Source organism: Nipponia nippon, unplaced genomic scaffold, assembly GCF_047370975.1.
Source record: "Nipponia nippon isolate SJK-2023a ecotype South Korea unplaced genomic scaffold, ASM4737097v1 scaffold_4, whole genome shotgun sequence".
Classification (NCBI taxonomy): domain Eukaryota; kingdom Metazoa; phylum Chordata; class Aves; order Pelecaniformes; family Threskiornithidae; genus Nipponia; species Nipponia nippon.
Window position 1 is genome coordinate 4,326,818 of NW_028262358.1, and position 22,832 is coordinate 4,349,649.

The following is a 22,832-nucleotide window of genomic DNA, read 5'->3' on the forward strand; positions in this document are numbered from 1 at the left end:
CCCCACCCCCTTTCCCCAATGAGATGCAGCAGTTTGAAAGGCAACTTCTCAGGAAGTGAGTGGGCATGCTAAAAAAAAGCTTCACGGCCGTTGTCTCCCCGAACGGTAATGGCTCAAGCCCTGGCTTTGAGAACGACTTCATGGCCATAGGAAATGGTGCAACACAACAAAAAACCAAACAGGCTTCTCCATCAGCGGCATCTCTCTGACCAACATTTGGAGAAAGTTCTCGTCAGCACAGCGTGCTTGTTACATCCAGCGCTTTGTAAGCCATCTTTGCATTACTTTCCACAGACATTTCAAACTCCTAATTGCTGCAGCTGTGGAAGAATGGCTTTAGAGCTTGCAAAACACAAGACCTTCTCCGCTCCTTTCACTTCCGCAAAACACTTTCTAAGGTAAAGAAAGGCGTGCAGGTGCCAGATTCCCTCCTCTCCCATTCACTACTTTTTATTATTTGGTCTACTGGAAGGTCGACATTATACAATAATTTGTTTGTCTTGGCTGACAGGCAGCCAGCTATATTGCTAGCACGACAACGGCGAAGCAAGGAAGGATGAGAAGGGGGACGGGAGGTATGGAAGTCCCTATAGCAAGAGAAACCCTGATGGAAAAACCCACCGAACACAGAGCAAGAGCTATGTCCGTGGGTACATGTATTTAAACTCTCCCCTAAGACACCAGGACAGGTACTATATAAATTAGCAAAAAGAGCTACAGATACCTTGATGTCGTCTAGAAATGCAATATCTTCTTTCTGTATTGCTTTGTCTGTCCATATTAAGGCACTATAGGTCTTCGTCTTTTCCTCTTCACCTTCCTTCATACGACCAATTGCCTCTCTAAACAAAAGAAATTAATTACTCACATAACATAAGCATAATTATACAACGCTGTGAGCAAGAACGCTTGCAAAACTCCCCAAGCATCACTCCGAAATCCCTTGCCGGTGATGATAAATACTGACCTGGTGACAAGCTGTAAATCTCGAACCTGTATTTTGTCTGAAGAGTTATTAATTGTCTGTGATATTTAAAAAAGAATCAGTTAGCAAAACTGCTCAGTTAGAGAAGAAACACATGCTTTATGAGTTCCATGAGGTGCAAATGATTTACCTGCTGAAGTCCCTTCATTTCCTCAGCAGTAAAATGTATTCTACGAGGATTCACAAGCTCAATTGCAAAGGGCCTTCCTGGCAACGTGCACAGTCATAAAACATAAAAACATGTTGTTCCAAATTAACGTTTGAATTTATGCAGTAAGGTTGGAAGGTGTGAAGATTGTCTGCTGTTATGCAAACAGGGATAGGACTTGCGGGTTTAGGGAGGTAGCATCAGATGGAAGGAAAGAAACAAGGGACTCTTTTTGGCTACTAAACCCCAGTATCAGCAATAAGTGCAAATTATGACTTCCCAGAAGACATCTTGTACAAGTCTGTGCTAATTAAAAAATAAAATAAGAAAAAAAGTTAATTAGCTTATTTTCTGTCACCTACAGCAATGCCCAGGTGCAAGATGATGTTAAATCCCGCTCCCTCAGCTAAACATCTGTTGCAATAGCTGCACTTTCTGTGCTCAGGGCCAGGGATGATCCCCAGTATAAGCAATGCCAAGAACTACGCTACAAATCAGACAGCAACTGGAACACGTCGTTATTAATTTTTACTTTTTCTTTCCCCTCCTCCTTTGGCTATAGGAGCTTCAGCACATTGAAAAGCAGCTGACCTTTATAAAGGACCCAAGTTCAGAAAGAAAATAAGGCTTCCCCACTCCGCAGTGACAGCGAGGCAAAGTAGAAGGACCCAACAGAAAATAAGATAGGAATCAGTCTGGCATAAATGGCTTAAAAAGAGGAGGTGAATAAAATAAAAGCTATGCATTTCCATGCATCCGTGCAGCCAGGGACACCGAAAAAGGGCTCCTCCTTCAGTTGCTTTTAGGAAACTGTTCGGTCTTTGGGCATAAATACATAAATATCACTAAAATGTTTCCGAGAGAAAATTTCAAAGCATGCCTAATCACACACTTTGCATTCAGCAAGATCGGGTAGGGTAGCCTTTGGTTAACCATTTTGTTTGTTTCTGTGTTTCACAAGGGACGTTCCAAGCCTTACCGTTGCCTAGTGTTCTTACATCCACATCTTCTCTTCCAGAGGAAGAAAAATTAAAGCCTGTAACAGATTTGAACAAGGGAGGTAAGATTTTCTTTTACATTTTTAATACCCTCTACAGCTTTTAAAAAGTGAAATATTTTCTTTCTAAACTTGTTTGCAAATATCCTTTGAAGAGCTATCTTTATAAAATGAAGCCTGCACTCTATTTGAAAAAATCTGGGATAGTTCTTGTTTATTGCATGGGGTTCACAAGTTTCTTGAAGAGCACTCCTGGGTCCTTGGCCTGAACGTGACTGCGACAACCCCGAAAATGCCCGAAAAAAAAGCAGCACCGTCCTAAAGAAACTCCACTTCCTAATTAATTTTGTTCATTTCTTACCCAGCTAATTCAAGTCTACAAATAAAATCAAACTGAGCTGTCTTCCTCCAAAACACATCTTTTTAGCCTAAATACACCCAATGGTTTCCAACAATTTCAGTTTCCTTCATCATACCCCTTCCACCTTTGCCCGAAGGACGAACGGGGGACCAAATCCTGCACTAGAGGTAATTTTGCAGCTCTATTCCAAAGCATCTCTGAAAAACTGATTATTTCAATTTTTTTTCCTAAAATTTATGCAAAACATACAGAGTGCACAAAGATTTCCTCTGTTTTTATTATCTCCCATTTCTTCGGTCATATTACGGCAACTACATAACCATTTTCCGTGGTGACGAAGGTGTATTTTGGTCATACTAACAGAATTTTCTTAGTTGGGAATGCTCCAGACCCTTAATCGTCTTCACAGCCCTTTGCTGGACTCGTCTGGGTATGTCCACGTCTTTCTTGTACTGGGGAGCCCAGAACTGGACCCAGTACTCCAGATGTGTCTCCGCAGTGCTGAGTAAAGGGGAAGGATCACCTCCCTTGACCTACTGGCAATGGTCTTTCTATGTGTTTATCTCTCTTCTCAGCATTACTGCACATGCACTTCTGGTAGTCACTTGTGGTAATTCGGCAAGCTGAAATCAGGTGTTACACAGTACCTGGCCTAAAGACATGGTTTGAGGATTTTCCTAGTGTTCAGACTAACACATCGGCTGGGAGGAGAGAGGTGAGGAGGGGAAAGTAGCTGTTTTTTCCAAACTAATATTTAATGTGGTTTTTCCTTGGGCCTTCTATGTCTCTAATCCCACGTCTAGTAGATGACAAATGATGGGCAGGGATTATTTCATCTGGATAATCCCCAGAGAAGCATTTAGCTTGTGGAACTCTATGCATTGAAGCAATTAAATTAATCAAGGTAAGAAACATGAAGGGGTCGAAGGCTAGGCAGATATTACGGAACCCTGATGGCAAAAACCTTCTTGTTATAAGTCATTTTATGAACTACCAACCGTTAAGAAGTACGGCTAGGCAAAAATACTACCCCATAAAACCATAATATTTGCATCATCAGATCAACTGAGGAGCTATTTTAGAAGGACAAAAGACACTGCATAAAACGAAGCAGTCATCTAATTACTCACAGATCACAGCTAAAAATCAGTTTACAAGCTTGGACTTGGAAGGATAAGAGAGGGATAAAGGAACGCAGTTTTCTTCATTACACTCTTGTATTACGTTAGTAGAAAAAATATTCTGGTAATGATGAAAAATATATCTGGTAAAAGATCTCCTGGATACTTACTATCTGCTTTGAATTCTGCCATGAGATGCTCTGAAATCAGTTCTTCCACTGAAGATTCCAGCTTCCGCTCCCCATCAATAATCCAGGGAGTCTGAGGTAAATTCCTTGAATATTTGTTGTATCTTCCTGTAAAAAAACAACTGTTACCTGTAATCATCCTAAAGCGACGGACAAAAGCTCCAGTACTGCACAGCACAACACATTTAACTTTCATCGGAGCCTTGTGAAAATAAATTTACAGGCTTAAACTTGTTTTATGGCAAGAGCATTACAGCAACAGTATGAAATGCATGCTGCTGCACCTAGGAGAGTTTCAGTATCCGAGATGGCCAGCTTAAAGGTAGGCTTGGAGAGCCAGTTGCCGCAGTCATACCTTCGGGTATAGCCATAGAAACAAAACACAAAGCCTGACACAACTGGGAATGAAAACCCAGAGGTTCAAGTGCCTGGTCTGAGTCAGCTTGATTCCAAATGAAAAAAATGGTTTTTTGAATCAGACCGTGGTCTCTAACCAGCCTCCCATACACCAACCTAGTGCTATACAGATGCCCGCCCACCAATGTATACACATCCCAAGTGAAGAAGTTCCCGCACCCCCCTGGATCAAGTAGTTCAGGTTTCAATCCAGGTTCTGCCATTGTCTGAACGTTGAACAGAAGAAATCCAAACGAAAATGCTTTGGCTCAATTTCAAGAGCCTTGAAAAGTTGCCATGTAAAGAGGCTGCCATCCTCTGACTGATTCCAGTCACAGTCTCGTGTTATGTCACGCTAGCATGCCGTCTCCCGTGACACGACTGCTATAAACAAAGAACCAGTCTGACACGGATGACCAAGATGAGCTTTCTTATTGACAGGTTTTATAAGAAGTGAAAATATGCAGAAAACAAGGAACTCATTCATAAAGAACAACGAGTCACCCCCTTGCACAAACAAGTTTCAATCTGAAACCTTGCATATAGAAAATAAAAAAGGAGTTCAAAGTAGCTCTGCGTATTATACTGTGCCTCTGTCACCTCAATTTTTTTGGCTTTCAGTATCATATTTTCCTATTTCTAACAATGTTTCCTTCTTGCATTTTGATCTGCAGAAAAACCCACACAAACAAATGGGGAAACTGAGTAATACTGTTTCGCTGGGGCAAATAATGAAAGTAATATGACTAATCATTCAGAAGCCCGCTTCACCCCGCTAAATTCTCTTTCCATAAAACGGAGAAAGGAAAATGATTTTTTTTCTCTCTCTCTCAACTCCCCGTTCTAATAATTTTAGCTTGTGATCTGAACAAGAGCGGGTTAGAAAAAAACAGAAGGTGCTTCTCGGTTTGACAGCTTCTCTTGAACCTTTAAAAAAAACTGGTGGGAGAAGCGTTCAGTGAACACCAAAGATAAGGCCAAGAGGGCAATACCAACTCTGAAACTGTGCTTACAAATTAAGATCCTGTCTCATTTAAACGGCTGTAATAACAAAATAACTGCACTGTACTCAGTAAATTCTTCTATTCTGGATTTCATTATTCAAAAATTAAAGACAACATCCTGCCCGGGTTTTTTTGGTTTTGTCTGGAACAAGCTATAAACTGTAGATTGCAAAACCGGTATTAAATCACATGCAGAAAAAGCTAACCCCCTCTGTCTTTCTCCATACAGATGAATTCTGGTAAAACCATCCAACAAAGCGACCTAAAATAAACAGTGTGTTTGAAAAAGGCTAAAAGACACTGGATCTCTTGGATTCATGAAAAGGTACATCTAATTGTCTAATCAGTAATCAAAAATAAGAAACAGGTATGTAGAGAACACCAACTAGCTTGCCATGAGAACATTCACTTTTGCATTTTTTCTTTTCATTTTACGTTTTCCTTTAGTCAGGATTTGTACCATCCTTTTAAACACACTATGTTGGATAAAAATTGTAGGGTTTTTAAAAATAATCTGTTTGCATATCTTTAAATAAGTGGTTTATACACAGGACTAGGGGAAGGGCAGATGCTCTTGCAGGGAGGTGACAGAAAAGTTGAATCATCCCAACTCAGGGACACCAAGTGTTGTTGCATTACCTGTCTCACCCAAATTTTTCAGATGCTATCTCTTCGTTTGGAAGCGGGAACTAGAAAGAGCTAAGCTTTCTAAAATTTACCCTTTATTAATCCCATTAAGACTGGCAGTTTTGGCTGGAATAATACGCAGCTAAATCCAGATGGTGAAAACCTCTGAATCCAAATCAAAATCCAAGCAAGTGAACAACACTGCTGGGGGCTTATTTAGTGCAGAAGTGCCTTTCCCAAACCACGTGCTTATTATGAGGCGACATATTACAACTGCAGGATTTGCAGGGATAAAGGTTTTCCAAAGGAGAGAGCAAGTTTTGACAACAGGGAAAAATTCTTCGTTTCATAAACTGCTTCTGGATAAGCCCCTGTAATCAGCAGGGGCACAGAGAAAGTTGTTTTAAATCTTTACATCATCCTGTGCTGTCTCTAGAAGAGAGAACTTTGCCATCTCTCAAAGCAAAAGAAAAACAAAGGCAAGGAAAAGCAGGATCTTCCCAAATATCCAAAAGGGAGGTGTGTGCACACCGGGAGCAGCAGAAGTGACGTGCTCCCCTCCTGCAGCTCTGAACATGGGAACCCGACCTTGGCCCGGAGACAGCTGTCCGCAGCTCCCACTCCTCTTCAACCGTATTCCACCATGCAGTCCCCAGTTTAAATTCACAGCGTAAGAGCAGGCAAATAGTTTTGATTTTAGCGTGTTGATCTGTAATCTGTAACTTTTGACAAAATCATGTCTTCAGCAAAGTATAGTTTCTTCCCCTTTCAAACAAAGTCCACTCTTGGATAGAGCTAATTTGTTTCTTTGCTCCTTATACTTAATTACAGGAATCAACAAATAGCAAGCATCTTCTGGGTCTCATGCTAGTATTATAAAGTTATGTTACTTTATGTTATAAAGTTGTAAGACAAGACAGCAGCAAATAAATAGATCACTTTACCAGCCACAAAAACTGCACCATTATTGCACTGAATTTCCAGAGCAACACAGAGGTTCTTTGGTGAACTTGGGGGACATGGAAAATGCCTGTATAAAAAAAGATTAAAAAAGACTAGTAGTACCAGAACATGACGGAGCATCACCATAGCACTAATGGCATGAAAGATGATGGCTTCGGTTACACAAAACACAGCTACAGCATGAACTCAGTATTCACATCAAAAGCTGGAACACCAAGAAATGGATGAACATTAAGCAAATCAACAACACCGCATTGCAAATACTTTGTCAATCTGCCATCGAACATTACTGAAGTATAACACTCCGAAGCGTGCTAATAAGATGTACCATACTACAGCTATAGCAATAATGAAACTAAATGCTGCATGAAAACCATCTTCAGGATCTATTGCTAAATCTTTGCTGGGAATAAAAGAAAAGAGCTGCGAAGACTTAGTGCAATTAAGCACAGTGAACTACAGAGAAAGCGTCTATTGGTGTCTTCCCACTGCTTGTGATTTTTACCATATTACAGCACTTGGTGTTTTTTTAAACTCAACTTCTAACATTTTGGAAATATGGGAAAAAAATCTTTCTTGTAAAGAGAAGTTTGCCTTACAAACTCTAAGGTTCAAAGTACAGAAGGAAGTTCCATGATTTCTAAATCTCTTCTCTGGTTTTGGGGATGTACGTAAAGATTTTTGAATGTAAATCGTTGGCAATACTACAACAAAATGTTTGCACTTCTAACCGTTCTAAATCCCACGTCAGCCCAGAGACCTCCAGTGACGTACTGCTGAAAGCACAGCGCACAGCTGAGGCTCTCTGACCCACAATTTCTCCTCTGTGCAGTTCCTGAAATAATCAACCCATGAAGCGCTTTTACTAATGGGAAAAAGACCATCATTTGTGTCATGCCCAGTTTTCCATCCTCTGTGGCTTAATTCAAGCATTTTAAGATTAGTCCTTAAATAAAAGATCTGGAATGACATTTTACTACCAGAAGAATAGAAAATGCAACACATTTTAACCAGTAAACTAGCAGAATTGAAACCACCACTACTTACCCACCTAATATTTTCCTCTCCATCCTAATTCTATACAAAAGCACAATACTAAGAACTAGTTTCAGTATATACTTACTTGAGAAAATCCTCTTCTTTTATCTTCTCTAGAGCTTTTATAACTGCCATTCTAGTGAAAACAGACTGCAAAGTGAAATTAAAAAATGAGTCAAGAATTAGGAGAAGCTAAGAAAGGATATGCCTAAGGAAGAAAAAAACCCTGAAATATACACACCATACACTTCTCACAATACAGTTTTTTCACGTGTGTTTTGGGTTTACTTATACCTAAAAGCAACTCTGTATCAGCAAGAACTCACTGTGATCTTAACCCTAACTCTAACAGGGGAACAAAGAGCAACAGGCAGTTTTGCCAAAATCTATTCAAGTAACTTTACTCACAACGTGAAAGCAGTGCAACTAATACAGCTGACGGGTTGGAACGTAACAGTTATTCAGTTGTAGAACTAAGATTTGCCCCTTTCTAGAAGACACGTACAAACAGTAGTATATGTTTCCTCACTCTGTTTTTATGCAGGAAAAAATAACAAGTGCCACTAACTTTCAGCAGGTCTAAAGTTACTGTCACGCTTCCAAATAAACCTACTCCAGCTCCTTGGAGTATTCAATTGCTAAGTCTGCCCTTTGGTTAGCTGAAAGAAATGCTAAGCATATCTTTGGAAACAATCTTACTTTAGATGATATACAAAAGTGTGCAAAAGCAGGAACAAAAAAAGTAGTGCTTGGGAGCTCAGGTCCAAATTTGCAAAATAGATTAAAACCAGAATCCTAAATCCATGAACAGAAACCTAAAGCAGCTTCCCCATTTTCAAGAGTTAAGTATTCCTAAGCCCCAGCTTTTATCTCAGTGACGGTAGGCAGCTAGTTCTTCTGAAAATAATACTGTTGAGTAAATATCTGTCTACAAAGTTCGAAAGGTCGTTCATACTCAGAAGTAAAGGCTCTGAATGGTAGGGCTTGGCAGTTCCCGAACTGTGGAAGACTTCAGTCTCCTGAGCTGCATCAACTCACAAGGGTGAACTGATAGTAAAAGTAGTAATAATAGTACAATAGCGGCAGGAGCCACGACTACCATCCTCTATGCATAGCCAGGTGCTGCTGTTGATAATTCAAGTGAAGCTAAAGCAGAAAACACAGAATTTAGGGTCCTAGAACAGGAGAAACAAGCGTTGTAACAGGTGAGGTGGAATCCTACTTCAGGAAGGCTCAAGGACAGCAGACGGTCTCTAAATCAACCTCCTAACCAAAGCATGGTCAGCTATGCGATCAAACCGTATTGCTCAGGGTTTTATCCAGTCAGGTCTTGAAATCCTCCAAGGATGGAGCCTGCACACCCTCTCTGCATAGCCTGCTCCACTGTCCAACTGTCCTCATAGTAAAAAGTTTTTTCTTATATCTCTCATTTCAACTTACGTCCACTGTCTGTCACCCTTCCACCATGCACTGTGACGAACACCCTAGCTTGGAAAAAACTGAAAAATACTGGGTCACTGTTTGGGACGATTTGCTCTAACACAGAGTTCCTGGACGCCTTCAGGGAAGCTGCTCTTTCTCTTTCTAAGCATAAACTAGAGGTAATAGCATTTCCCTTACAAGAGGTAAGCTAGCTATTACCTTACTAGAGGTAATAGCTCACAGAACAGATGAGCTGGAAAACCCTTAAACTAGCAGCAGGTTTAAATAAGTATATACTGCAGAAAACAGAGAAATTTTCACTCAGAACCCAGTTTTTATACCACTTCTCTGATTGACACAGCCCTTGAAGCTAGCTTCAAGCACAGCTTCTTTGTAAGGATAAACCTCTGACAGCTCTTCAGAGTCGGTATTTTTTCCTTTAGATTCCCCTACATCTTGTTGCCTGTGTGGTTTTAACAGCCGGGCCCTGCTGGTTTAACTCCTTATGGGGGATTTCCCCCCTTTTAAAGGAAAGCAATGCAGCAAGCAGTGAGTTATAACAATACAATCCTTCTAAAAAAAAGAGACTTGCATTTATTGGTCAGGTGGAGTAGAGTAGGCAGAATTCCTGGGTCAGACTGCCTCAGCCAAATGTCGGTAGACTCTTCACCAGAAAGCATAAAAGGCCTTGCATAGCCTTCTGATAGAAGTCACTTATTCGCCTTCTGATCGTACCCACTGTCCTACTTATATCAGTTTCTCTCCAACTGTTTTTTTATTCTTACATGTCCTCTTTTCTGTCCATGATCGGGTGTGTGCTCAGGGCCTGCAACAAGTGGCAAGGTCCCTTTTCTTTCCTTGCCCCTCTCCAGAGGCAGACAGGATAAAACCATCCTGCATGCGTTGTGCCTTTCATTCAGATCAGAGGACTTGAAAACTGCCGTGTGATCGTTCTCTTTCGGCTGCGGAGCCTCATCTTCACAATGTGACTTATCTGAACTGTTTCACCCACAGAGAGCTTGAGGATCATCTTTTATGCTACTTTTAATGCATGACAATCAAACTCCTAGATCTCAAGGGAGGTATTCACGGAGAACATTCCTAAAATCATGGTCTTTAGACAGCATGGAAAATGAACAACCTAAAGAAAAGCACCAAGCGCTTAGTTTTCCTAAGCAGAGAAACGCTAACCGAATAAAGGAGACAACTTTATTTTCAGACAACTGCAAACTGGAGAGATTTTTGACGAAGGAAAACCAGACATTAAACACTGACTGAATACCCAGAGAAATTCTTCGTTGTAGCTACTGCTGTGAAATTCTGAATGTCGGACAAGAAATACAACAATGATGAGATCCTACCTGTTTGTTCTTCGCTGGTTTGAAACAGTCGGGACAGGCTGTGGCTCTAAATAGAGAAATGAAAATTAGCTGCTAGTCTTACAGAAAAAGAAATAAACAGACAGACAGACTTAGAAGCATAGCATGTACATTGTCTTTGTATCAATATGTCTGGTATCTCACTTCCACAGCTTAGCACAGAGATTTTAAAATTAACTTTATCCTAAAGCACAAATGGCGGAAGGTGTGCGTTGCTTGATCTAGAGAGAAATCATGGACAAAGCTGCGTAAGCCTCTTTTGCTTTGACCAACACAAACGTGTCTCAGCTTTGAGATGGGATGGAAAAAAAAACCACAAGAAGTTTAGCTTTCAGTTCTTTCCAATCCTTCTTAATAAAGGTAATGGTTAATGTTTAAGTTCCGTGCAAGGTTTGCTGACATCTTGAAATCTATACTTGCTGTTCTTAGACAATGCACACTGCAAACTAGAGATTCAAATTGCTGCTTCTGGATAGGAAAATTTAATTTATTACAGAAAAAGTAACCCCAGGTGTCCGATACCATTTGTGCTTTGCCTCTTCAAAAGGAAACTATTGGTTGTTTCACGAAAGTGAAAGCCAAGGCAGTGAAACACTTTTTCTGAGTACTGTAGAGGAAGTTGCTGTTCCTATTAGTGGATTTCTATGTATGCAGTTAGAGATGATTTTTAGCCTACAACACAATTTATCATTTCTTGCTTTTCAACGCCTCTATAACTACTTTAGACTACAAGGAAGCAGGTCTGACCTCCTGCTGTTTCTATACCAGCGACTTGCCTGGCCAGTTTGTGACACAAAGCATCGCAAATTCCCTCTTCCAGAATTTAAATATCACCCTATGTTTAAACAGAAATCTCCAAATATAGAGTAACAAGAGCCAATTCAATCTTCCGTGTCAAACCAAGGGTCATTTTAGCACACCCACCTACACGTAATTGTGTAAGAACAGCTTGAGAGATGAGAAATTGCAGGTGCCATACTTGGAAATCCCACCCAAAAGCATACCTGGAGGACTTCTCCAGGTTGAGACAACGTCCTACTTTGCTTCCACAAAAAGCATGACTGTCATTATTAAAGCTGTGACAATTGCCAAATTTACCATATTTACATCGAAACCAAACCATTGCCTCAGAATATGCCCAGAGCCATCCATTCACATACGCAGAATGCCTTGACGCCTGAGAAACTACTATGTAATTAAATTAGGTAATATGCTGTTACTTCAGAAAAATGTCTAAAACCTTAATTGCTGTTTAAGTATGCTACAAAGAGAAGGCAAATAAAGGGATATTGTCAGGTCACATGGAATAAACCTGAGTAGTTGGAATGTGGAATGGAACTTCTTTACAGCTTTCACCTCTAGAACTATTCTGCTTGGAGCGCTGACATTGGCACTAAAACATGCTCGACATCAATATTTTTGAAACGTCACAAAAAGGATGGAAGGATGAGCTGAAAATAAGAGCTGAGGGGTTTCAGAGGAAAGAAGAGCACTACAGAAAACAAGAACTGATCAAGTAAAATGAAATAAATAGGAACAAAAGGGTGCAGCATCCAGAAACTTTTGAGTTTTTACAGGATTGCAGGTAACATTATTTAGAATTGTAGTTTGGCCCGACGACTTTCTCCCCCTTTTGCCCAGTCTTGAAGAAGCTGGAAAGGAAAGATGTTCAGCAAATACTGGTAATCACTTCCTCCTAATACCTGGTCTGTCATCGAGCATGCATTCCCTCACCCCCCACCCCAAGACAAACGAAAGATGCAGTTGTTGAAAACCAAGAAGGTGGCAGATTGGGCATTCCAACAAAGATCGCAAATTGCCAGAAGGGGTAAAATCAGGGAAATTATATATAAAGGCTGCAAAGGAAATCTCCGGTCTCGAGAGATGAAGTCACTATGCAACAGGGAAGTCAGAAATTGTACGCCGAGCCTCTTTCTATGCTAAGATTTAACTTGCAGTAGGAGTGCAAGTGATGAAACTGAGTGAAACTTAAGTTTTCCAGGAAGCATCAGCAAACAGGAAGAGTGAACCTAATTATCCAGAATATACTAGTGCTAGATTTTGAGAAATCAGATTAAATGGTAGCTAGATTCACAGAAATATTTTGCTTCTTTGTGTATAGCAGATGCTCTGCTGGACCAAGCCAAAAACTATGTTTAGGGGCCAGGGAACTTCTGTTTGTTTTAATGAACCAGCTAAGTTGGATTAGCTCACTTCAAAGCCTTCCCTCCCATCCATGTCTCCTGTAAGAGCAGGAAAACCTAGGCATGACCTCAAAAGATTCCCCCACCTGCAACTACGTGGTTTGAATTTATTTTTTTTAAATGATACAGCTGTATTGAAGAGGGTAATGACTTTGAAAAGGACTGAAATTGAACCACTTACATGAATGTTCTCCTTCCAGTTCAAATCAAAATTCTGGATGATTTTGTTTACTGGCTTTAAAGCACAGAATTAACCAGACAGAGAGGGCGTAACTTCAAGCTCTGCAACTCTATCTGAATATAAGGAAGTTTAGATGCAGGCCCCATTCTAGTTTATAAACACTGCATATTCGCATCTGTAGCAAATCCAAACCAACAGTGTTGCACAATATTTAGATAAAGATCTTTTGTTATTTATATAAAAACTTACAGGAAATGGCACTCCTCCTCTGTTTCTGGGTGAGCAAAGACCACGCTAACTTCAAACAAACTCTAAATTAAAAAAAAAAAAGAAAAAAAGAAAAAAGGAAGGTAATACTTTGTTAAACAAACAGGGAGGATATTCTCAAGCATCCTTATATCGTAATATTAGGAAAACAGTAAAGAGGTAGACAAAAGAGAAAGTAACCCATTTATTCTACAAATCATCTAAAGACATTAAAATGTGTGCCATAATAGCATTTGCATTTCTGAAGTAACCAAAGATGATCCGAGAGCACTTCAAAAACAAGAGTGACCTAGGCATCAGAGATACCGGCCCCATTTTGCACTGGGGGAACTGAGTCAGACAGTGTATGCCCAAAGCCTATTACGGTCACTAAACTCCACAAACCTTCTGGGAGAGCGGCGCATAGCGTGGAATAAAGATAAAAACCCTGCAGTAGCCACCACTGTAAAATTTTGTCAGGGGCTTCGTTTGCAATGACTGGATGGCCTTGGGGCAAAGAAAGGCAACATGTCCTAGTGGATTGACAGCTAGACCAGGAACTCTAGTGTAATCTCAATTCTACCCCCAATTCCCTCTTTGGCCTTGGGCAAACAACACTCATTACTTCTGTTATTCAGATACCAGAATACCTCAAGAGGGCTATTGAAAAGATTGGCTAATATTCAAGTGCCTTGTAGATAAAGAGCACTAGACAAGTAACTTTTATGGTACAAGGATGTCTGGAGCTGCTCGGTGCCTAAGTGTCGTAGAGCTTTTGCTAACTTGGTATGTAAGTTTGTTTCTTCTTGGATCATCTTCAGGGTACCTAAGCATTTCTTTCTTCATTAAGATAAAAGGGATGTTTTCAATTAGCACTCCTGGGAAAAGACAATCTGTAATTATTATGGAAGCTGACAAACCAAGGTAGGGAGTAAGTGACTCTAGTCCTGGGGTCAGTCCTATGGCTGAGGACAAGTGAAAACTGCAGACTGCCTTGTCCTCAGCAGGAATTTTAGCCCTGTTTGCAGAAATTTTACATTCAAGATGACGGTGTTTCTGAATTTGTCTGGCAACATCTGAATGTCACGTTCAGTCAATGCATTTCAGAAACACTTTAAGAATGTTAGTCAGAATCTGAAAGTTGAAACCAGGGTTTGAAAAAGCATTTCTTTTGCTTACTTACAGGTATTGCAGGTTCCAACAGGCCTATGTCTAGCATTCGTTACAGTGAACAAGGACCAGTCTTTCCGCCTTTAGTATGTTTCAGAAATATATTTTATCCGTAGAATTTAACATGCTAACAACCTGAACAATTTCTCTCACAGAGCAGTAACAGTGTTGGCAGCAACAGGAGAGCAGAGAAGGAATGTGTGAGCATTCCTTAGCCCCTGGAAAACAGAGATCCTGGAAAACGAGAAAACTGGAAAAGTCTCATTGATAAAAGGAGGATGGCAGCCTAAGAGTAAGAGATTTAGCAAAAGAGTATGATGGTTTCAGAAGATGCAATGATCTATGTGTACAAAAATGAAGATCGGACCCCTTGGTATTGAGACTTGGAGATCCCTGGTTAAAAGAACTTCACCCCTGCTTCCCCCTACAGTGAACAGAAGAAGAGTGCAACTTATTTTTCTGTTAATGAAGGAAAAAAAGTACATTTTTTTTTTCCCCCTTACATATAAGTGTATAAATATATATATACACACACATATGAAAAAAAAGAAAACAGAGAGAAAAAAAGTGTTCTTATACGACACCTTTCCATCAGCAGGAACACCCAGCTCTTCTGACAACTGGGGATGAATAATCCACTTATAAGCTTCTTTCAGCTGCACAATGTCATCCTTTGCCAAGGAAAGGCCCAGTTTTCTGAATCACATACACAAAGAAATAATAACTTACACAGGAGTCTGTCAAAGATAGATACATGACATATAGTATTTCAAGACAAACTTAAGTCACTAGTCCCAGGTAAACAAGCGATGCACAAATGAAAAAGGACAAAAGTACTGAGCATACAGACCACGGCATGGAAGAATTAAAGGCTGTTCCAAGACCTCCTATACTGGCGCTGAATCTTTGTATTGAATTAACAAAGTGTTGAGGAAACATTAAGGCCAGACCAGGACTCCAGGTAAGATGCTTCCCAACAAACACATAAGAGTTTGGTGTCGCTACTCGAGCTACAGTCAGCTCAAGCCAATTTAGGACTCCGTTGCCTCCTCCCTGCCTCTGGCCATGCATTCCTGCCAGCACTTGCCTGCTGACACTACACAGCATGGGAAGCAATACCAGTCCATTGATCCCATTTAAAGCAAACCCTAATCCACCCCAAAAAGTTTTGTTTTTCAGCCTGATCAGTGAGATGATCAGCTCTCTGGGTGGTCACATAAGCACTTACGTTAACACAAGAAAGACAGAAGGTACCTGCAGACGGAGGCAAGATCCTTCTGATCGAAAATCAACATCTAGTTCAGCTTAAGTAAACTGAGTATCTGGATCCTGTGGGGCAGCACCTGTGTGCCTCCTGTCCAGCTTCCAGCCTAAATAATATCTTGTTTTGCACTGTTTATATTTGCCAGTGTTTTTTTCACTAACATTTAAAAATAGATTTTTTTTTTTTCGTGTAAAAGAATGTGCAGCGAGGAAACTCATGCCATAGCTTCATGGTAGATCAGAAATTGCAAAAGTCTTTCCAGAGTCTACCTGGAGAAGGGCTGAGAAAGAGATAGGCACAAAAATCCTCTGTTTAAAAAAAAAAAAAATAAATTCTTAGACTTATTGTTAAAAGGGTGATCTAGTCCTTCATTAAAGGAGGGCACAAACTCCAGTGGGCACAAATTCCCAAAAGGAAGAGCCCAGACGACAGCCTCAGTTGACCTTGCTGGGACAGGCTCAACTACCTCTGTTAGGTACAAGACCGGGCCTCGACTCCTGTGTCTTTGCCTATGGAGAGAGAAATTAAAAGGAGCAGACGCCTGTAAGGATACCAGCATAGGATTTCAAACCACTTGTTTGGCAACTTACAGAGCAAAGCGCATGTCCTCCTATACAAATGGCACCAATGGTAGGCTATGTGGCCAATACTTGCCCTACAGGGTCTCATCCTCTCTCAAGCAATTTAATGAAAAATAGCTTTTAAATTAGTCTCAAAGTAACAAGTATCTTTGAGACAAGTGGATTTCTTTCCCACAATTTATCTGTTATCTAAACGGCTCTAATATGTTCTCATTTGGCCGGGAATGGGAGTGTCCTGGAGTGGACAAAGAATCAAGCACTTAAATTGATTTCAAAACACTGAGGTATACAAAGTCAAAAACTAACTTGCACCCATTGCACTAATATCTTTCTTGCTACGCTACTGACTTTTCACCATTATCTGACTAATGATTTTCAGTCACTATTAATGTAAGCTAAACCTGAAGAGGTCTGTATTTCATTATGTCTTCCCTATACTGGAAGATTCTGGCTCACGGGTGGCATCACGGCACCTCTCAGGACCATTAAGCTAACTCAAAGCTGTACAGCTGGACAGACAGCCTGCCCTCCAAGCTGAAGCGCCATGTCCTAGCTATAATCACACTATGAGGCAAAAGAGATAAGAAACACCAATTAAGGTCAAACCAGGTAAAAAACCCAAACAAACAAAAAAGCAAACCAGCTGCCATCTTATCCTTTGTAAGCGTCAGGTCAAGTGGACAATAGTATCATAACAAGACTATAAAATCAACTTCTTGCCTGCTCAACATTTATATAGACAAATGGTGTCCATATAAAAGAGTTCTTGTCAGACGTACAGCAAAAGCTATGGACAATAAAAAATTAAAAAAACCAACAAATAAAATGACAGCACATCCCAAGTATGAATTTCCTTATGATTAGTTTTGAAGGTACAAAGTAAGTTAAAATCTTGGCCAAGGACATAGGAAGTGAGTCTACGTATTCCACAACTGTTAGCTGAAGTACCTTTATATGAAAGCAACTGTCTTGACCTTGAAAACATAGCATTAATTGCTTGGTTAAAATTTTCTCTTAACATACATGTCTTAGCAGGTCCATTGCATTAAGTGGTTTCTCATTTCTACTATGCTGGAAAAAAGTTATAGTAAGAGTATCTCTCCTTTCTCTAAATCTGGAGAACTCTCTAATAGTGGTATGAGGGTTGCCAAAGGAAATTACTCACCCCATTTCCTGTTTTACCAGCAGCCAAGCAGCATGCTATAGGTCACCAGCCATGCCCAGGAAAAAGACAGAAAAAAAAATGCAAGTGAAATCAAGGCTCAAAACTCCCAACAATTTGAGAGACTGTTAGCAGAAGGAAAAATGTTTTAAAAACTCAGGGCAAAAAGGAAGTACTAGCATTTTAATTTAGGTTTTGCTTTAGAAGCGGCAAGATAGAACTGGTGTTTGTTTTTCTTTGTAAGACATCGCTTTGCAATTCACCTCAAATCCTATCTGGCTTTAAAAAAAAGATCAGGCTGCATTAAACATGCTTTGAAACTTGCTATTAACACTGTAACTAGAAAAAGACTCTGACAGCCTAAGTCAAGTGCAACTAGCAGTTGTCTACCATACAAAGAAATGGAAAAAAAAGAAAAGTGTCTAAATGGATGGTATATAAAAACTGATTTGACACATAAATTAAAAAAAAATCACATTCAGTTTTCACCATTATAGAAAACGTGAAATAAAAGGCATACTTGGTCTTATGGTAATCACGAACCCTTTCCCTGAGAATTGCCCCATTTAAAGCACACCACTTAGTTTAGGAGACATAGGCTGAATATGAGAAGGCTGAGGAACAGAAGGAATAATTCTAGAAATCAGAGGGACCTTTTAGAACAAACGCTCGAGTTCACTAACAATTATTTATCGCACAGCATACATAGGAATGACTGGAAGATGTGATCTGAGAATCACGGGCAGATTCAACCTTGAATTTTCTTTTTTCATTTCCCAGTTGCCCCTCTGTTGCTTTATCCAGATTCTCTGTGAATACCACCTTCTGCAGCTCCTGATACACTTCTTTGAGCGGAGGTTCCAAGAAGTAATACGTGCTTTACATATGTGACCATAGGATAATTCAGGGACCTCAGGAGCTCTCTCTCCAACCTTGTGCTTACAGCAGGATCGGCTGTGAAATCAGACAAGGTTGCTCAGGGCTCTATCCAATGACTTCTTGAAAACATCCAGTAATGGAGACTGCACGACCTCTCTGGGACAACTTGCTCTAATGCGTGATTGTCCTCAATCCGTGCATTGTAAATACTTCCTCAAACTCTACTCCTCTCCTCTAGCAGCCTTATATATGTAAAGAAACATCATGTAGCAGGCCCCTCAGGTGCAACACTGCCGAGGAAAGAAGACCATGAACCACCACTTAGGAGTCCCAGCCAACAAATGGAACTCAGCAGTTAAGAATGAACAATGGTTATAACAAAGGTCAAAACCAGAATTAAAATTACCAGTGGTATGAAAGGACAACAGAAAAATACAAAAGTAAGCACAAAGGAGCAACAGCCATCAAATCAGTGCAACACCAACAGACTTGAACAAAACTTAAAACGATCAAGGAACTGAAGACTTCCAAACAACGCTGCTTATGCCAAAAGCTTCCAAAAGCATCTCTTTCCCAAACTCTGCTCTGGGGGGGCCAAACATTTTAGAGGTGCATCTCTTTGCAGTCTCACTCTCTTCTCTTTGTACTGACATACTGATCCTACAAAATGATCTATTACTTCAGCGTAGGAGTTCAGCATTTTAGGCTTTCAACTTTGCCTCTAAGTGGGCCAAGAGTGACTGCCATTCTCTGCGCCACAATGAAACATACCTTACTAAACTGAACAGCATTACAGTTAACCAGAAGTCTAACTTTGACCTCAAATGGCCTTTCTACTAGGTCTTTCATTAAGTGGAAAAAAAAGTGATGTTGGACATAGGTATTCCAAAGACCCGGACAATGCTTCCATTTCAACAGAACGCCTATCAGTGCAAAAGCAATTAATAAGAAGAGAAAAACTCTCCTCAAAACTTCCTACAGCGAAGCAACAACAATAACATTCTCAGTTCTTCCTCTACTAACAACAACAACAACAAGAAAACACATTAAGACTGGCAGGATGCCACTGAACTAATAGAACCCATACTGTCAATACACAGTCTGGACACCTAGTCTCACCATCCTCACTGAAGATGAATTCCAAAAACCAAGTTGTTTGGCTTGAAACAACTACAGAAAAAAAAAAAATCAAACTTAGTAGTTTGCAATCTGTGGACTGCAGACGACTAGTAAAGTGTCAGAGAGAGGTGACTCCATACGCTTGTCATACAACCATATATACATACACAATGTCCAAAAGAGCTGGTATCTCAAAAGCAGTGAACATCACTGATTTAAATTCTTCAGGATTTTAAATCCCTTCCCTGTCTTTCATTCTTCTTATATGGTACTTTGAGAATAACCTCCCCCCAAACCCTGTCGAAAGAATTATTGTCTATTGTCAAGGAAATCATTCTAATGATGAGGTTTGAAAACATGTATCAAACTTCAAGGAGCAGAGCCAGGATCACATCATCTCTTCACTGATATCAGAAGTAACCGCATCATAGATCTCTTTTACATGCTGATAGAGGAACTCAATCAAAAAAAAATGTCTATTATCCTTCCTTTGGTACATCTAAAAGAATGATGGAATCCTAAAAATGTGCTAGAAATATTAAGGGGAAAGAGGGATGGCAGGGAGAGAACACAAACTTTGTTAGATACATGATACACAAAACAGCACGCTACTGAACAAAATAAATATAGTTGTATTGATTGAATACTGTTTACTCAAATTCACTGTGATTCATTATCCTGCATATGTAGACAGTATAAGTAAGACTGCTTCACAAAATACCATGAAGTATATTGTAATCCTGTTTGCATAATAACCCAGATAAAATCATAAATAAAAATAGTTTCCAATTTAAATTACTTGAACATAATTCTGAACTAGAGAATATGACAACCATAGAATCAGGTCTAGAAATCTGCGTTTGACAAATGCCAATTTAAAAACTCTCATATGCCTTGATTTAAAGCACATGTAGGTTTGGCACTCAGTCGGGTGGTTAACCTCACTCCTTGCCCCTGTTTTACGGGGGTACAATTACAAAATAGAGAAAACTTCTGCATATAAGTAGCTACGCTAAAATGAGACCACAGGTCAAATTTCATCTCCTCTCTCTTGACTTCAAAATTGAAAGAGAATTAAAGAAATTACTTTTCCTCTTCAATTAAGAGGAAACAATAGATTGGGGTACTGTGAGCACAGAAGCCAAAAGATCCCAAATTCCAAAACGCATTCAACCACCAAGCCAGCCAAACCCCTCTGCTCCTATGCCTTCGTTCCCCTGCTCTACTCTCTCCCAGCTGTGTGTGAAGCAGGGGATCAGATCCCTCTACTTCATAATTACTTTATGTTTGTGAAGTGGTTTGAAAATGAAAAATGCTCATTACAGAGCTCAAGCCTGCAGGGCAATGCTTAACAGCAAATATATTTCTGAAACACACTAGCTCAGGCACTATATTGATTACAAGCTGCAGGATATTATTCTAATGCTATCTGAGGGATCACAGTGGCAACAGCTGAAATACCATGTGCAATCCCAGCCACAGCATTTTTTCACTGTATGGGAAAAGAGCTTCGAGATGGGGAATTCCACGGTGAGGTATACACAGTCCTACAGGGAGTCATGACTACAGACGCTATTTGCCTCAACGTCCTTGTAGCCAGTGCCAGGATGATGGATCACAACTGAGACTACAGACGTAGCTAACAGTCACCCTTTTGAAGGGCATGACTCACTTCATATTCTAATATAGTTGTCTGACATAAACTTGGGACTCCTGTATTTATGATTTATTTTAATCAAATATCCTACTTGTGGAAAGAGGTGATAGCTTCTTTGCATTACAGATACAAATACTATGCAAATGTAAATTTTATGTCCCGCTCTTCTTTGGCTCCTGTCGTACATTTTAGACTTGGCAGGATGACAACTGTCATAATTAAATTAGCTGAAGGTAATATTAAAAGGCAGTTTCTGATTTTTTGTTAAAGAAGTCAGAGAAAATCTGTGTGTCATACAAAAGGTCGATGGGAGGGAGGCTGCCTTTAGGGTGTCCTTTTATGATAAAATTACATGTGTTCTTGTGGAGCGCAGTTCAAGGAATTAAAAGCGGAATTTAACAAGAGACCTCTTTTCAACACAAAGCATTTTGAGATATTTGAGATATTTTGACATATGATATTACTTGCTGCTTTTCTGTAACTGTAAAACAGGCACTGTTTTTACCAATTATTTTTTGAAGTGATAAACGGATAGGTGGTAAATAAACCCCCATGGTTTTAAAGAGCGTTCTCCGGCATCGCCCATTTTCACCCCTTCCATCAGAGCACAGCTACACAAACAGCTGGTTTAGCATTTGGCAAGACTGAAGGGATGGAATAGAAGGGACAGCAGGAACTTCCTAATGCAGACCTGCTCCCAGACGAACCAAAACTGTTTCCAAAGAGAAGAGATCTGGTGTTGGAGCTTCCTGCTCACTCATCTCACTCCACCTATTCATTTCTGGACCCACACAACAACTTTTATTCCCTTGGTTGTACCAAGCGCTGTAGTATTGTTGGTTTGCGTGAACATAAGGACAAGATATTTCAATGAAGCAGATGGACAGATTAAAAATTGCATCTCATCCCTTTTATCAAACTAATAATTTATTGCGCTTAGAAGACGAAGTCACTATAAAGTAATAAATCTGGGTTTCCACCAACTGCATTTGCCAAGTCAGTTTTCCCAGTCCACACAGTCTCAGTGTATCATCAGTTTCAATCAGCAACAGGAACTCTCTCAAGCAAACTATCATTTTTTGCTTCCATTTACAGCCAAGGCTGCCTCAAAAGCAGACAGAAACACTTGCGCTGCTTGCTCAGATTAGAGCGAGAACATCACTGAGCTAGAACTGCAATGCAATAACACCCTCTACCGAGGCATTCTGGCAAAGACCCACAAGGAGGGTGACACAGCAGCATCAAATTTTTCTTTCCTCGCCTCCATCGTTATATAGCTATGTTATGGAAAAAAAAAGAAGTTGTTTTCAAGCTAGATAAACTATAGCTGTCAAGCTAAAGATGCATAATGGAAATGTATTAAGAACTCGGTAACGTGGGAATTGCAGTTGGGATTCTAGCCAAAAGATTCTGTGCGTCACTTTGGTTTTGCTCATTGAGGCCATGGTGAATAGAGTAAGGGAGGTCTCGGTAATGACTAGCAAAGGTAGACTGGAAACGGAAAAGCCCTGATCAATAGTACCCTAAAAATAATAAGGCTCTTTTTTTTAAATACCTAAGTTTATACCGGGCATACGGCTGGAGTAAGTCTGACCTACATTTGGACTTTTACAGAGCATCATGGGCACACACGCATGCACCCATATACTCACCTAGCCTGAAAGTGTTTTTTTTTTAACATATCTCATTTTTTGGATGACCATAAAATCAAATGGGAGTAAGGAGAGTTCATCCATTCAG

At 40.1% G+C, this 22,832-nt stretch overlaps 1 protein-coding gene across 6 annotated transcripts in view; it reads right to left on the reverse strand.

Moving 5' to 3' along the window:
* Positions 1–22,832, reverse strand: part of PUS10 (pseudouridine synthase 10) — a 35,598-nt gene that overhangs the window by 6,100 nt on the left and 6,666 nt on the right. For 4 of the 6 annotated variants that reach the window (XR_015709002.1, XM_087777477.1, XM_009476150.2 and 1 more), the window contains exons 5-15: positions 17,441–17,475; positions 15,015–15,126; positions 13,264–13,325; positions 10,612–10,657; positions 7,914–7,978; positions 6,772–6,857; positions 3,783–3,908; positions 2,113–2,169; positions 1,116–1,192; positions 968–1,023; positions 725–842 (exon numbers count right to left, since the gene is read on the reverse strand). Coding sequence is in view for 5 of the 6 variants with exons in the window: in XM_087777477.1 (XP_087633603.1) it covers positions 725–842; positions 968–1,023; positions 1,116–1,192; positions 2,113–2,169; positions 3,783–3,908; positions 6,772–6,857; positions 7,914–7,978; positions 10,612–10,657; positions 13,264–13,325; positions 15,015–15,126; positions 17,441–17,475 (840 nt within the window). In the remaining variant the exon portion in view is untranslated. The remainder of the gene's footprint in view (positions 1–724; positions 843–967; positions 1,024–1,115; positions 1,193–2,112; positions 2,170–3,782; positions 3,909–6,771; positions 6,858–7,913; positions 7,979–10,611; positions 10,658–13,263; positions 13,326–15,014; positions 15,127–17,440; positions 17,476–22,832) is intronic. The other 2 variants (XM_087777479.1, XM_087777480.1) reach the window with 2 other exon arrangements.